We start from the raw sequence: 14,042 nt of genomic DNA on the forward strand, positions 1-14,042 counted from the left end.
TTTATATATACTTGTAGAATGACATAAACTCACTGTGGCCAGAAAAATAACTAGAAAGATATTCATAACCATAAATGATAAGATCTGGTAATTACATATTTAAATTGTAATGAAGTTATTCAAAGAACTCAGTTCTACACTGGCACACAGTGCTACGATGACGTTTAACTACACTGTTTTTCCCTTACTGCTTCTATGCTGTGGCCAAATCTTGGATATTTGTTACAGAACATATTAGACATGTACACTCTTACCTCTGCAGTGATGCTGACAACACATCCTTATGATGAGCTTGCCTTCACTAATGAAGCTTTCTCTTTATCAATTCTCTTAATATCCACAGCTGCCTTTGACATTTTTTCAAATGTTGGCCATACAACAGTATTTCTTGCTATACATTCAACTCTTATCAGCAGTACATCTGATTTATTTCATTTGTGGGACTTTATCTGATGGCCACACCAATACAGATTGCTTGTTTCAGTCTGGGGTCTCTATCACTCTGCTCTTTCCTAAACAACAGCAGTGCTGTCTCTCACCCTGTCCTTCTATCCTATTGTGCATTAACAGAAGCTTTGACAACTCCAGAAGCTCACTTCAACTCAGTAAATCAACATAAACATACTTCTCATACAAATGTCCAACAGAAATGAATGCTACTGCAATGTTTAGAGACCTCCATATTTCCTACACTGCTTACAGCTCATTCCTTTTTCTGCTTGTCTGAAAAATGATTCCTTTTATTTTCAGTGCTCCATAGGAAATTTTAAGCAATGTTGTTTTTTGTAAGGTCTCAAGTTCACTTAATCAGTGGATTTGATTCTTCTTTTCTGATTTATTTTCATTACTTCAAAATATAAATTGATGAATAATTATGTGAAAACCCACTGGGCCTTCCCAAAACCCCCATTACACAATGAAAACCTCAAAGCTGCGAACTTAAACACACAATTCAACTATTAACACAACTCAGCAAAGCCCACTGAAGAAAACAAGGCTATTACTTACACAGTCTTTTTGTCCTGCCGCAGGAGTTTAGAAGAAAATTCACTAAGAACTTCAAGGAAAGCAAGGTTAGGAGGTGGGTAGTCTTGTCCTTTTTGATTCTGATATTTGAAGGCAAACTCTATTCCATCCCTACAGTGAAGAAATTTCAAGATGTTCAGACATTTGTAAGAAAATAAGAAAATATCAACATCATCCCATCACCTCTAAATTCTGCCTCAAATTCAAACTGTGACCATCCCATCTTATTTTTCATTACTGGCAAATAGCAGCTTTGGGACCTGAGGGGAATCACAAATTGAATGTGTGCAGATTCGAAGTCAACAACAGAATATTGCCAGTCTCCTGGTTAGGAGGAGACTGCAATATGAGGAACTTGGCAGCTGTGGAAAGCCACTGCCTCAGCAGGAATAGCCAGTCGGCTTCTTCTTTTTTCAGCCTAAAGCAGATGCTTGCAGTAATAATTAATATGAGGTTCAACAAGGTATAACTTACACATCTACACTCAGAGGAGAGAATTTACTTACCATCATACTCATCCATGCGCATCTGCCTTGTCTTTGCTTTATCATTTGAGATTACGGAAAACTACTTTTACACGACCCAATATGGCAAACGCATACCTGAACCTCCCTTCTCCTTGTCCCAGGAAGTATCTAGCAGCCTACTGATTTCCTTTCAGGTCAGAGAAAATCCAGAAAGGAGTATAGGAGAAAGTGGAAGGAATGACTCCAGATTAAAAAAAAAAAATACACTGTTGTTACAGGTGGATTTGGGCCTAAAAACGTCCAAGTATTTTCATACTGCAGGCATCTTCAAAGTATAATCACAAAACCCTGGCCTAGGACTGGGTCTGAGATGCCTGTTATGCAAACAGTGAGCACTCCAGTTAAAGGAGTAAGGATGGCACCTTTCCAAAGATGTCAGCAATAGGCACCTTTCTCAGGGACACACAGAGTATCAGCAGCTCTGGTACTCGTGGCAGCAGTGTTGCAGTGACCATGCAGAGAAATAGATGCTGTGCCATCCTACTCTGCTCGCGTGCTCTCTCACAGTCTGCTTGCTGAAAAGGTTCTTAGAGCACAGGTATTTAATGCTATGAGAAAAGCCTTTACAGTAGCACAAAGGATGCCTGAAAAGATACTCATAAAAACAGATCAGATTCTTGGCCTCACAATTACATCTATTTTATCTTCCTTACTCAGCCTCAGTTTCAATTGCTTTGAATCATTTAGTACAGCTAAAAGGAACTTTTTTCTTCTCATTGGGATCTAAGTTCACTGCATACTACTGGATTTCCCTTCTGGAAAGGGACTGACAGTATGGGTAAGCTGCTCGTGTGCCTACAGAACACCAAATGGCTGAGGAATTCCCCAGGTCAAACTCCAGGAACATGGCTGATGCTGAAAGGCTCAGATCAGAAGCAGGCAATGTTTGGGTTGCAGTAACCTGTAGCTGAGATGATACAAAACGAATACAGTTCCACCAGTTATGCCTTGGTGTGTACTGCCTTATCTGAAAGGAAAGTCATGAGATACTGAAGATCAGACAAATTTGAGGATAATCATTTATTCCTAAACCTGTTCCAGTAAAGCAGGACAGCTAGGCTGACTCCAGGGACACATCCCTGACAGGCTGCTGAACCCTCTCAGTAATCCTGGGAAGTCATGGGCTGTGCAGGGCTGGGGACAAGATCAAGACAGACCACCAAAAATCTCTTTCAGGATCTCTGTTCTTTCACTGGATGTCTTCACCAGTAGTGATGACAACACTGCTGACATCCAAGTGGAAGAAGCTGCCTCCTCACACTGAGAACTGCTTTAGAAAGAAAGTGCTGCAGATGGCCTGAGACCTGGGTGTTCAAGGAAGCAACAAAAAAAGATGGTGGGGACTGAGCATGACAGAAAAAGGACACTGCCATACATATACCATGGAATCACAGAATGGCTTGGGCTGGAAGGGGCCTCAAAGATCATACAGTTCCAACCTCCCCTGGTGTGGGCTGGCTGCCACCCAGTAGACCAGGCTGCCCTGCTCACCAGTGACTAATCTGAAGGTAGAACAAAAAAGATGCCATCTTCAATGCAAAACAACAGCACACTCAGCTCGAGATATGAAGGAACTCGCATTACTTTGGGTTCTGAAGTAGCTCACGCTTCTCCCATCCTGAGTATGACACACATTATTTAGCATGCCTGGAACTCGCACACTCCCCACCTACAGCCACCTCGTGCCATTTGGACAGGAAGATGTCACCTTTTACTCGGACAAGCATTAGGACTTTCAGAGCTCCCCAGATATCTGCTGAAAACTTAAGATGGGCATGAAGGAGAATCCAGAGTTTCTATCCAAACTCAGAAGGGAAATGTAACCTAGCAGGTACAGATTTATCCGATATCCATTTCCAAACATAATTTTTGTCTCCTCCAAACTTCTGCATCACTCATGCTTTTTTCGTGGCCAAATTCATTCTATTATTTGCATTCCTTTAGAATATAAAGTCATGATCGTGTTTGGCTCATCTTAGTCTTAATGCTCTGAGATAGCAAGCATTAATATTTTAACCTTTTTATGGCATGGAGGAGTTATAATTTAAACTTAGCAGCACCTGTCCATGCTCTCCTGCCCAGCAGTTAAATAAAAAGGCTCAATTCATCTTAAAAATAAAATAGATCTCCAAATTATTATTGTGGTACCTTTTTATAAAACCTACAGAGTGCGCACTACAGTGTTACAAAGAACTATCTGCAATTGTTAGATACAGTCCACACAAGTACATGTAATACCTGTGACTTCAGCTCAGATAAAAATGGCCATTCCAATCACACAAATAAATAGGCAGCAGTTATTTTTTCTTCTTTCCTTTCTTACATTTACACCCTCCATTATTTTTCCACTGAAATTAGAATAAATAGTTACTCCAGGACCTGGCTAAATTATGTACCAATAGAAGAGTATACTAAGCAAAAAAGTTAAGGCAAAGTAATATAAAAATCTGGTTTATTTACCACCACTCACTTGTGTAGTGTGGCCACGGCCTCTCTTGTCTTGATCTGATCCAAGCCAAAAGTGAGGGCAAACCGACGAGCCAGTTCCTTAATGCCACTAACATGGGCAGATGTCCTGTCCAGATTAGGACCTTGCTCCTGAACGAGTTCATTGAACAGCTAGAGAAAGAATTCAGTGGTTACAATCTGTGTGCTAGGAAACACATTCATTGCCAAAGTCTTTTTTATTTTTACCTGCGAGGGCGGAGCGGACACGATGCTCACTCCTTTTGTACGTAGATAAGACAGATTTCACTTATCTTCTAATCCACTCAGCTCCCAGATCACCTCCTGGTAAATGCTGTTTGACAACTGTCCCCTGCCTTGTACTTGTGCAGACCACACTGTTTTGCACTTCACTTCACTGGACTCTATCTATTCCTTTCCCAAATCAAGATGATTCTGCATTCTTAAGCTGCTTTCTAAAATACCTGCCTCCCCCATCAGATCAGCACCAGCTAGAAAATTAGGAAGCAAAATTTCTATTTCATCACTCAAGACTTAATGAATATCTGAAGAGCATCACTTGGGTAACTGCCTTCAAAACCCAGTTGGTAATGCCACTGCAGCACCATAATTAACAACTCAGTAGTTTTCTAAAAAGTTCTTTACTTATATTATCTTATTACGGTACCATTTAGACCTCATTTTACTAACTTGCTAATGACAGCAGCATCAGAGGAGACCGTGTCAACAACTGCATTAAATTTACTGTTTCTGCCCTACCCACAAGCTCTGTTACCATATAATTCACAAAAGCAGCTTCCCTGATGTGATTTCTCCTTGACAAATTCATTCTGACGAACCTATCACTTAGAAACTTGCAAATAGCTTGTCTAATACATACTTTGTTTGTGATGTGACACTAGGCTGACAGATCTCTGGCATCTGGCTTCTTCCTTTCTCCAAGTCTTAAGGACAGGAATTACTCTGACACTTGTCAATTGCTCTGGAGTTTCTTCAGTTTTTATCAGGTTTTCACACATCTCTCTTACCTTCCAGATTGCTACAGGAAATTCTCAGGTAGTCTGGAATGAATACTGGAAGGCCCGGCTGATTTGAAAACATCTTATTTATATCATAAACTTCTCCATGCAATGAATATATCTAGTACTTCAAGGGCCTACACAGTATTTAGGGAAGCACAAGCTTTGTGTTGGAACAAGGATGGCTTTCATCATCAAGCCAATAACTTATGGTTGCTATAAAACAAATTGTACATGGAAGAGATACGCTTAATAAAATTGGAGGACTTCAACTAATCACCTCAAAGTATGAAAAATCAATCACTATGTAGGCAATAGGAAAGGAGAAGGAGAAAAAGTCATTCTAATTTCTCTTGTTCACTAGCTACCAGTAAACAAACACTACAAATCAGCTTGGATCAAACTGCACTCAAAGCTCTCTTCTCCTGTTCTTCCATTTTAACCTGACCAAATGGTGACAGCTGGAATGGCAGAGCAACACAGCCTCTTACCAAAAGCACAGATTTTTCTGCCTCACTACAGACAGTGCCAGAGAAAAGTCCTGCCCGGGAATGTTTGCAATGAAGGATTTCTCACAAAAATCAATATTCTTACCTGTTGCAAACTGAGAATGAGTGTCTTTGCACACTGGATTTTATCAATTTGCCTTGTTTTGCTCAGGGTTTCCTTAATGATATCTCCATAGTCATTGTAGTACTAGGAAAAAATGTGGGGAAAAATCCTCTTTAACAGGAATTCTTACACAATATTTCAGTTCTTTTTCTGATTACTTCCAGTTCTTCTTTTGAAAAGACAGCAGTTTAAAGGAACAACAAAACCATAACAGTTTCAAACCCAGATTTCCTGTATGAATGGAAGGCAATGTTTCTGTATGAAAATTCAAGCTGACTAGTCACCTGTTGATAAGGGACTTCTTCATTTGTTATCACCTGTGTTACATTTGTTATCATCTTTGTTACATCTTTTGTAACAAATATGTTGAAAAACAAACAAAAGAGCATTTCCTACCCCAAACTAAATGTTTGATGGCAGTGAGCTGTGGCTGAAAATTGTAAGAAGCAATAATGCACTGAAGCTATACATTACTGAGCAGATAGGTTACAAACAGAAGGTCCATGGTGAATTAGATGGCCATCATTCACTGAAGCTGAAAAACTGAATAAGGAATTAGTCAGTATGAAGCACTGCTTCATTCTCTGCACTGAACGAGGAATGACTGCTGAGAACCACAGCCTGCATCATCATTAAAACTTTGGGCTGAGAACCTAAACTTTCTTTTTTCCAGTATTCTTTCAGCTTGATTAACCCTTCTGCATTTGCAGCCATCTGTTTTCATTCCCTTTCAAATATTGTTCTGCTTTCTTTGCTACAGAAATCTTCCTAGTTTGCACTCTCAATTCAGCTTCTCTCACTCATGCTTTATTTCAAGAGAAAGAGGGAAAGAGAGGGAATTAAAAAAAAGAGTAGCAGCAGGTTAAGAAACTAACTTGGAGTGTGATAGCTTCATCTTGAAACTGCTGCTCTGTCTTCTTTGGGATCCCTGACAGAGAGACAAGTTGGGTCCACCTGGCAGTCTGATGTAAGCTGAGGGACTTGGTGTACCCTGGCAGTGTCAGAAGTGCCACGGGCCTGCTTACCAGCAGGTAAACATGCAAGGAGAGTGTAAAGTGGCAGCTGTGTAGCAAGTCCTTCTGAATTCCTTTGGGACTAAATATTGCACAGAAGCAGTGTACGCTGATAAAATATTCAGGTACTGCATACCTACTTACAGCAGTACCTCACTGCACTTTTTTACTGCATTCTTGTTTGAAACAACCTTTTCCCACAGGAAAAAAAAGCCTGCTTCCCTGCTAGGAAACAACTGTGAAATTGACAAACAACTGTTACTGTGGTTTCTAAGAATTAATTTGAGGAGCAGGATAAGAAATTCTCTGTGAAGATAAGCCTCTCTGAAATACTCAGCATCTTGTAGGGCCAACCTTTGCCTTTAGTAAAGCTCTCCTTATGTAGGAAGGCTAGTTTAGACCTTACAGCTTCTCAGTGACAGGTGTAATTTAAAAAGGAAAAAGTACAGGAATCAAATAAGGCTGGGAAAGCTTTCAAGTGGTCAGTCTTTAACAACTGGACTGCAAGGAAGAGAACCAAGTAACCCAACACTACAGTCTCTATTCTCTTAGCAGAAGCAGAACACACAGAGCAGTACCTTCATATAGTGTTTGAAGATATCAGCTGCTGCATGCATGTCCACAATGTCATAAATTATCAGCTTGCTAAAGGCAGCCAGAAGGTTTCTTCTCTTATGTAAAGCTTCTATTTTGTTAGCTTCATCTTCTTCATCTCCCTCTGAAAGCATCAACAATAAAGTTGTTATAATTGCTTGTTATTTTCTAGAGCAACATTATTTAAAGAGTAGCATTCAGGAAAAAAGTCAATTATTTAAAATGGAAGCAAGTATTGTTGCAAGAGAAGCTAAAACGGAAGATGATTACTTTGGAATGTTAGGACCTTCAGGGAATTTGGGAATTTCAGGAAGATGACACCATGCACCAAGGATGCTGCAGTCCTGACTAATACTGAATGCAATCCATGTGAAACTGAATCACCGATTTTCTTTACTCTGTGAAAGGCCACAGTGAAGAGCTGTTGAATGTTTTATGCTTAACTTCTGGAACTGAAGGACAGTTGGAGATACTTCTTCAGCATGACTAACCTATAAATGTTTCATATGAGAAGAATTAGAAACTGATGCTTGTACTGCATGCCTTGGGTTTGTAGGTGTGAAATCCACAGCTCTAAAGGAGCAATAAACAACAGGAGATAAAATCCAGTTGTAAGCATTAAATCTCCATGTAGGACTTCACTCTGAATAAAAATGAAAACCATAGACATAAAATGTGAAATACATTATCACACAGTAAAAAACTGTATTACACAATTTACAGAAGAAAATGCAATCAGCTACAACAACTGTGATAACAGCAAATACCATTTATTTAGTAGAGAGCTTTTTTTTTTTTTTTTTTTTTTTTTTTTAAGGGGAATGTCCTGACCAGCTTGAATTAAAACAGATCTGTGTAGGGGCCAGAAGGGACACAGCCTCTCTGAGACTCTCTTGCTTCACTCTTACTGTATTCTCCACAAAGCCACTGTGTATAAATGATGTATTTTATAGTAGGAGACCTTTTACAAGCAGTGGAGTTGACTGTATGTTCACCTTAATCCTTAGAACTGAAGCATCCTCTCATTTTTCTTCATTTCTTTTTGTAGGTATAATATATTCTGAATACCAAAAGCTGCAAATTGTCAGACTGACTTCATGGAATTAAAAGTAGTATTTGGGGAGGCAGATTACACATAAAAATCTTCATTCACCTTTTTGCTGTCTTCCCAGTCCAATTACAGGATGTGAAAAAGCACTGACAGAGCTCAGGAGAAAAATAAACACTGTCCTCTTAAAATATGCCCTTTATTTATTATTGTGATCATTTTGCTCACAAAGTACAATTCACACTGTGTACTTCTGGTGAAGTTGTGTTTCAAAATGCATTCTTTTCTGGCTATTGTAATCCATAAAGAAATGCTCAAAAAGATGCAAGCTAGTGGGGAGCTAGTGAGCTAGAAGACTGAAAGTGCTCAAAAGCAAGAACAAATTCTCTGAGACCTTACTTCTATACACTACTGTCTGAAAAGATCAAAACCAGCACCCACATGCCATGCAAACTTACAAGTAACTGAGTTCAATGAAAATTCAGAAAATGTGCCATAAAAGCACTGCAGTATGCATTCAGCAGGTGTTTCATATTGGTTTTTTTTTTTTTTTTTTTTTTTGGACTCTGGTATTCCTTCTCCTGTCCAAAGCTGTTTAGGATTCAGAAATTGGGTGCCCCTGTGTATGTATTTAGGCATCTGTAATGCACAGTAGTGGCAATGAGTTATTTAAAAACAGATCTCAGTGACAAATCTGTCCTTCCTTGACTGAAAGCAAACAATCTTGTCATCCTTCTGAGGAAGCAGAGATGCCTGACCTACTGCCTCTCAAAGCACGGCCACACAAGGATGCCTAAGAAATAACAGGAACACAAGCAAGCATACACAATGCTTCTCCAACGACTTTCAAATCAAGAAACCTGATTCTGTTTTGAAATCCTGAATTTATTTTGAAAATGTCAGTATTTTGAAAATAAAAAGATTAAAAAAAAAAAAAGAACGACAGTTTTGTACAGATTAATAGCATGTTGTTTACAGGCTGCTCCCAGGTCTTCTGAAGTCACCAGGTCTCATGAAGTGAACTCTGTAACTACTTTTTAAGACGCACAGCACTGAATGCTTCATATGCACACTTAGCCCTTGTCTTCCTAAAACCAAGGAAGGAATAATTTTGAAAACATTTTTGAGTAAACTGATCTGACAATTCTGTTTTCCTCTTTCTTCTTCATCTGTGATGGAAAAAAAGCTAAGTAGAAAACCTGAAAGCTAAACGTACCCATGCTCTGGTTTTCGTCATCTTGGTCAATGAAGACATGGTCCATCACAAAACTGAGAAGTTCTGACTGGAGGCCTGAGTCTGGATTAAACACCAATGGCTGAAGACCTTCACGCCCTCCAGTCATCAGCTGGTGACTAAAAATCATCAAGAGATCACAGAGCAGCATGAAGGCCTGAAAGGCAAAAGAGATATAAGAAGAGTAAGAAGCTTAAGTAAGTAAAAACCCAAATACCATTTATCTAACCTGTAGATATTCTCTCCTTTACCTCCTTTAACTAAGCTGAGTTATGTATGTTTCTGTGCTGTGAGGACTGTTCACTAGGGGTTCCCTTAGTTTTAAAATACTACGTCTCTTATTCCTATGTAGGGAACTCTGTTTACTGATGTTCCATGTCTAGGATGAACCACACTAAGTTTCCTTTTCTTCTCTGTGGGAAGAACTGTAAATCTCTTTCTACTCCAAGGACTGCATTGAAGAAAAAAAAAAAAACAACACAAAACACCTCTTTTGATGAACAGTTAAAAAAGTTAAAGAAAACTACGATCTGCTTAGACTTTGGACACAGGTGCCAGTATTTGGGATTTTTCTCTACGGTACCTGGAAATTTAGGATTCATTCCAGTCACGACTTGTCTGCTGCTAATCCTAATGTTCATCTCTATAAAAGAAAAATACCTCTAAAAAGGAAAAATTATGCACTGAGAGTGCTTTTTTTTTCTTCTAACCAAGATGAAGACAGGACAGGTTCAGATGATGATGTACTGTAGACATGCCTGGTCAGAGATTTATTTCTCTCAGCCTAAAAAAAATGTGGGATGTTTCACTTCTGTATCTAAACTTTACACTTTCTTCTCTCCTTTAAGATGCAATCGATCTTTGCTGAGAAGCACGCACAGATTAAGGAGCAAACATACAGGAGAGAAAATGTAACATGAAGAACTCTCAAAAAAAAATCAGTAAAATTGAGGAAGAGTTCCTGCACTTGCAGAAACAGACTTTTTAAAAAAGAAAATTAAAAGCATCATAGATGAGATGGGTGGAAGGGATCTCTGGAGTCTCAAGTCCAATCTACTCTGACTGGGACTCTCGCTATCTCTATTTCTGGTTGGTTGGAGCCTTGAAAGCTTCCATAGAACAGTGCAAAACTGAAGAGGAACTTCTAAGAAAAGCTGATATTATCAATGAAGAAAAAACAAAACACGACAGAATAAGAGAATTAAAACATTTTAAAATATATCAAGAACAAAACCAATGCAGGAATGGTAATCATTTACAATTTGTTGATGCAGAAACAATATTACAGCAAGTTTATGCTACAATGGTTGATATTTTCATGAAGCTAGATGCTATTTTCACATTATACAGTGTTAATAAAATATGTTCTATGTCAAGAGTAACTGTTCAGAGTGCTAAAAATAATTACTGAAGTTAATCTACAGGAAGACAGTGACACCTCAGAGTCCTGTAAAACTACGTAAGTAGGAAGGTCTCTGAGCCTTTAATATTTCTATCAAGTTGTAGAAGATGGTATAAAAGCCAAACAGAGCTATCTTTCAAAAACAAAAAACAAAACCCAGTGTCTGTTAAAAAGTGTTATCTTTTAAAAAACACAATACCTGCATGCCATTTAATTAGTCTTGGCAAAATCATGGAAGTGCTGATACAGAAAAGCAATTTCAGACAACTAAAAGATGTCAACAGACCTGATATAAATCAGCAAATGTTAAAATCTGAGCAAAAACCAGCTACTGTTTCTTGCAGACACTGCAAATTATTTCAGTGAGTGCTTGGATTTAATTTCTTTTACTACAATTTCTAAATACACCTAACAAAAGCTCCCCAATCCACGCACATATGGCTTTCCACAAATTGAACACAGATAACTGAATAACTACTTTGAGCCATAAAAAAAAAAGGGTACCTTGCTCTTATCATGTTTTGTATGTGTACCTTTGGCATACGTGTGCTCTCATGCCCAGATGCACACAATTACGACTGCAAACAGCTTTCTGAAGAAGCACAGCAACCTATGCTATAATTTCTACATTCTTGGAAATCTAAAGAAATCCTCCTCCTGCTATTTATTTATTGAAGACACTATGTAGCTGGATATTTTACTGTGATTTACCAAGGAGACATAACTATTTGTCAAGTAACTGTTTTTGCATAGTGTGCAATTAAATTTGTAGTGTCATTCCAAGTATTTTTGTAAAAATTATTTAACATTCTTTTCCTGCTAGAAAGCATACATAAGAATGACCTGTACTGCTAGAGGCCTCTATTTTCTCCTATTAGCCACCATGGGAAACAGAGACACAATAGTTAGCATTTACTGCTACATTTAATGGAATTATTAGGATGACAGAACAATTAAATATTAAGCTTAGACTTTTTTCCCCAATCTAACATCAGGCATTTGACTTGTGTAGGAAGGCAGTTGCTCTAGATTCCCCAATACTCAATGCAAGGGAGGAAAAAAAAAAAAATCCAGAAATATACACAGATTGAGCCAATCTGAGGTCTGAATCACCCTCTAAAAGTGCCTGCTTACATCTGCTAATACACCAGTTAAGAAAAGGAGTGGACTTTAATTTTAGGTGGTTCAGTTAGACACCCACAGTTAAGACAGCTGAACGTGGGCCTAAGCATCTATTGTGACATCTGAAATGAGTTTGGTATTAGCCGTACTTTGAAGGTGATTTCAATAGTTCTTTTCACTGAGTGTTGGGTCAGTTTTACTTGAAGGAAAACCATCTGTGCCTTCTAAGTTTGTTGCAGTGTCATCTTGAGTTTTACTACAGTTGTTAGCATTCACACTTCAGTAAGAGCACGTGACAGACACTTCCTTTACCTGTTCTTTAACTGGGGTGTTGACATTTGATAGACACTGCTGGCAGACAGCCAGAAAGGATTTCACAGTTTTCCTCAATACCAGCAAGTCCTCCTAGAATAAATATTAAAAAGAGATGATATGTAAGTATTAATAAAAGGTTGCTAAGAAAAAAGCATAAGAAGATGGTGATAATTTCACACGTTCAATCCCATGAGCTAGTAAAACAAAGAGAGGCCATGTAAATGCATGCATAGTAAAACAAGTCATTAGTCTTCAGAGGAATGGCACAAGGTTTCCCTGCAATAAATACTCATAATAAAACAATACATCTCTGGGTTACAATTATCTGCATTTTATACTGGATGTAAATTATAAATGTTTTAGAAGAAAAAGATCAATACATCGAGGTCGGCCCACCTGGTGGTTTAAAAGTCATTCTGTATGTAGATAAATCAACATGAACAAAACCACCAATGAGCAATCTCAAATGCAACAAGAACGTTATCCTAACTGCCTGCAGACATGGGAAACGTGAAGGCACATGGCAGAAATTTAATGACATGGGGAAGAAGAAAGGAGGTTTGTTGATCTAGAGAAAGGAGGATCTGTGGGTAGAAAAAATAAATATGAAAATACACATAACTTGGCACCTATTTAAATAGTTACTCTGTTCACATTAGGAGCAAATTCAACACAGAGAGGAAAACAGGAACCACAAACCATCAGGACTTACATTAGCCTCAAGTTCTGTCAAAGAGGACCAGCTTTGTCAGCACCGACTGACAGATTCTGCTACCTCTGCATTGCTCAGTGACACCAGCAAAGCTCCTGCCCTGTCTGCCACCTGTCTGGCAGCATTTCTGATGTGTATCTGCAGCTGCTTCAAAGATCTTTTACCTCCCTGCTTTCACAGAGATTTCATGTAAAGAAGGGATCTAAATTACAGCCATTAATTCTCACTGAGACTGCTGGCCTGTCACTACTGCTGACATTTTGGTATCTGCCTGTATCAGCTTTCAGATAGAAGACATGTCCTACAGAACATCCAAACAAAATCTAAAGATCCCATGTACTGCAGCATTTTCCCTGCCAAAATTCTGACTTCTGATTTCACCGTCTCTTCAGTCCATGTGTCTCATTTCTAGTTTTAGCTTCTTTTATTGCATCCTATCGCAAGATCTGATTATTCCTTGTTTACTGAAAAGCCTTTTTGTGGTCCGTATGTTCTTCCTGTACTGAATTCACAACAGAAGGCAGGTATGCAAACACACCTAAGCAGCCCACAGGTTCCTAGATCTCTGAACCTCTTGATTTTCAATAGAGTAAGAGCGATTTTCTGATCTAGTCTCTAAAGATCTAAAAGGTACACCACTTTTTTACTACTAATCATTTTTCTCTCTTAATATAGGCAAAAATCCCTTTCTGCAACTGCATTACACTACCATTACATGACCTACAAGGTACCTCTGGTCTCTTCTAAGTGATAAATCTCTAGTGATCAGCCTTCTTGTTCCCAGGCATGCCTTCTATTTGGCTGCCTCTGAAGCTATTACATCGGGATGATTTCCCAATTTCAATTTTCATCTAATATATTAAAACTACTTCTTAGCTACTGAACATGAATTACATTAAAAACACACATTCAGCTGCACTGCAATGTGATATCAATGCCTTACAGAAATTGG

The 14,042-nt window shown here is 38.6% G+C and overlaps 1 protein-coding gene across 5 annotated transcripts in view; it reads right to left on the bottom strand.

The window, feature by feature from the left end:
* STAG1 (stromal antigen 1) overlaps window positions 1–14,042 on the bottom strand; it is a 126,601-nt gene that overhangs the window by 10,634 nt on the left and 101,925 nt on the right. For all 5 annotated transcript variants that reach the window (XM_042878162.1, XM_042878163.1, XM_042878159.1 and 2 more), the window contains 6 exons: window positions 12,376–12,468; window positions 9,522–9,696; window positions 7,242–7,381; window positions 5,633–5,734; window positions 4,024–4,172; window positions 1,009–1,137 (listed from right to left, as the gene is read on the bottom strand). In XM_042878162.1, coding sequence (XP_042734096.1) covers window positions 1,009–1,137; window positions 4,024–4,172; window positions 5,633–5,734; window positions 7,242–7,381; window positions 9,522–9,696; window positions 12,376–12,468 — 788 coding nt within the window. The remainder of the gene's footprint in view (window positions 1–1,008; window positions 1,138–4,023; window positions 4,173–5,632; window positions 5,735–7,241; window positions 7,382–9,521; window positions 9,697–12,375; window positions 12,469–14,042) is intronic.

This window comes from Lagopus leucura, unplaced genomic scaffold (genome assembly GCF_019238085.1).
Source record: "Lagopus leucura isolate 7727_CA_CO unplaced genomic scaffold, USGS_WTPT01 Super-Scaffold_100021, whole genome shotgun sequence".
Taxonomy (NCBI): Eukaryota; Metazoa; Chordata; class Aves; order Galliformes; family Phasianidae; genus Lagopus; species Lagopus leucura.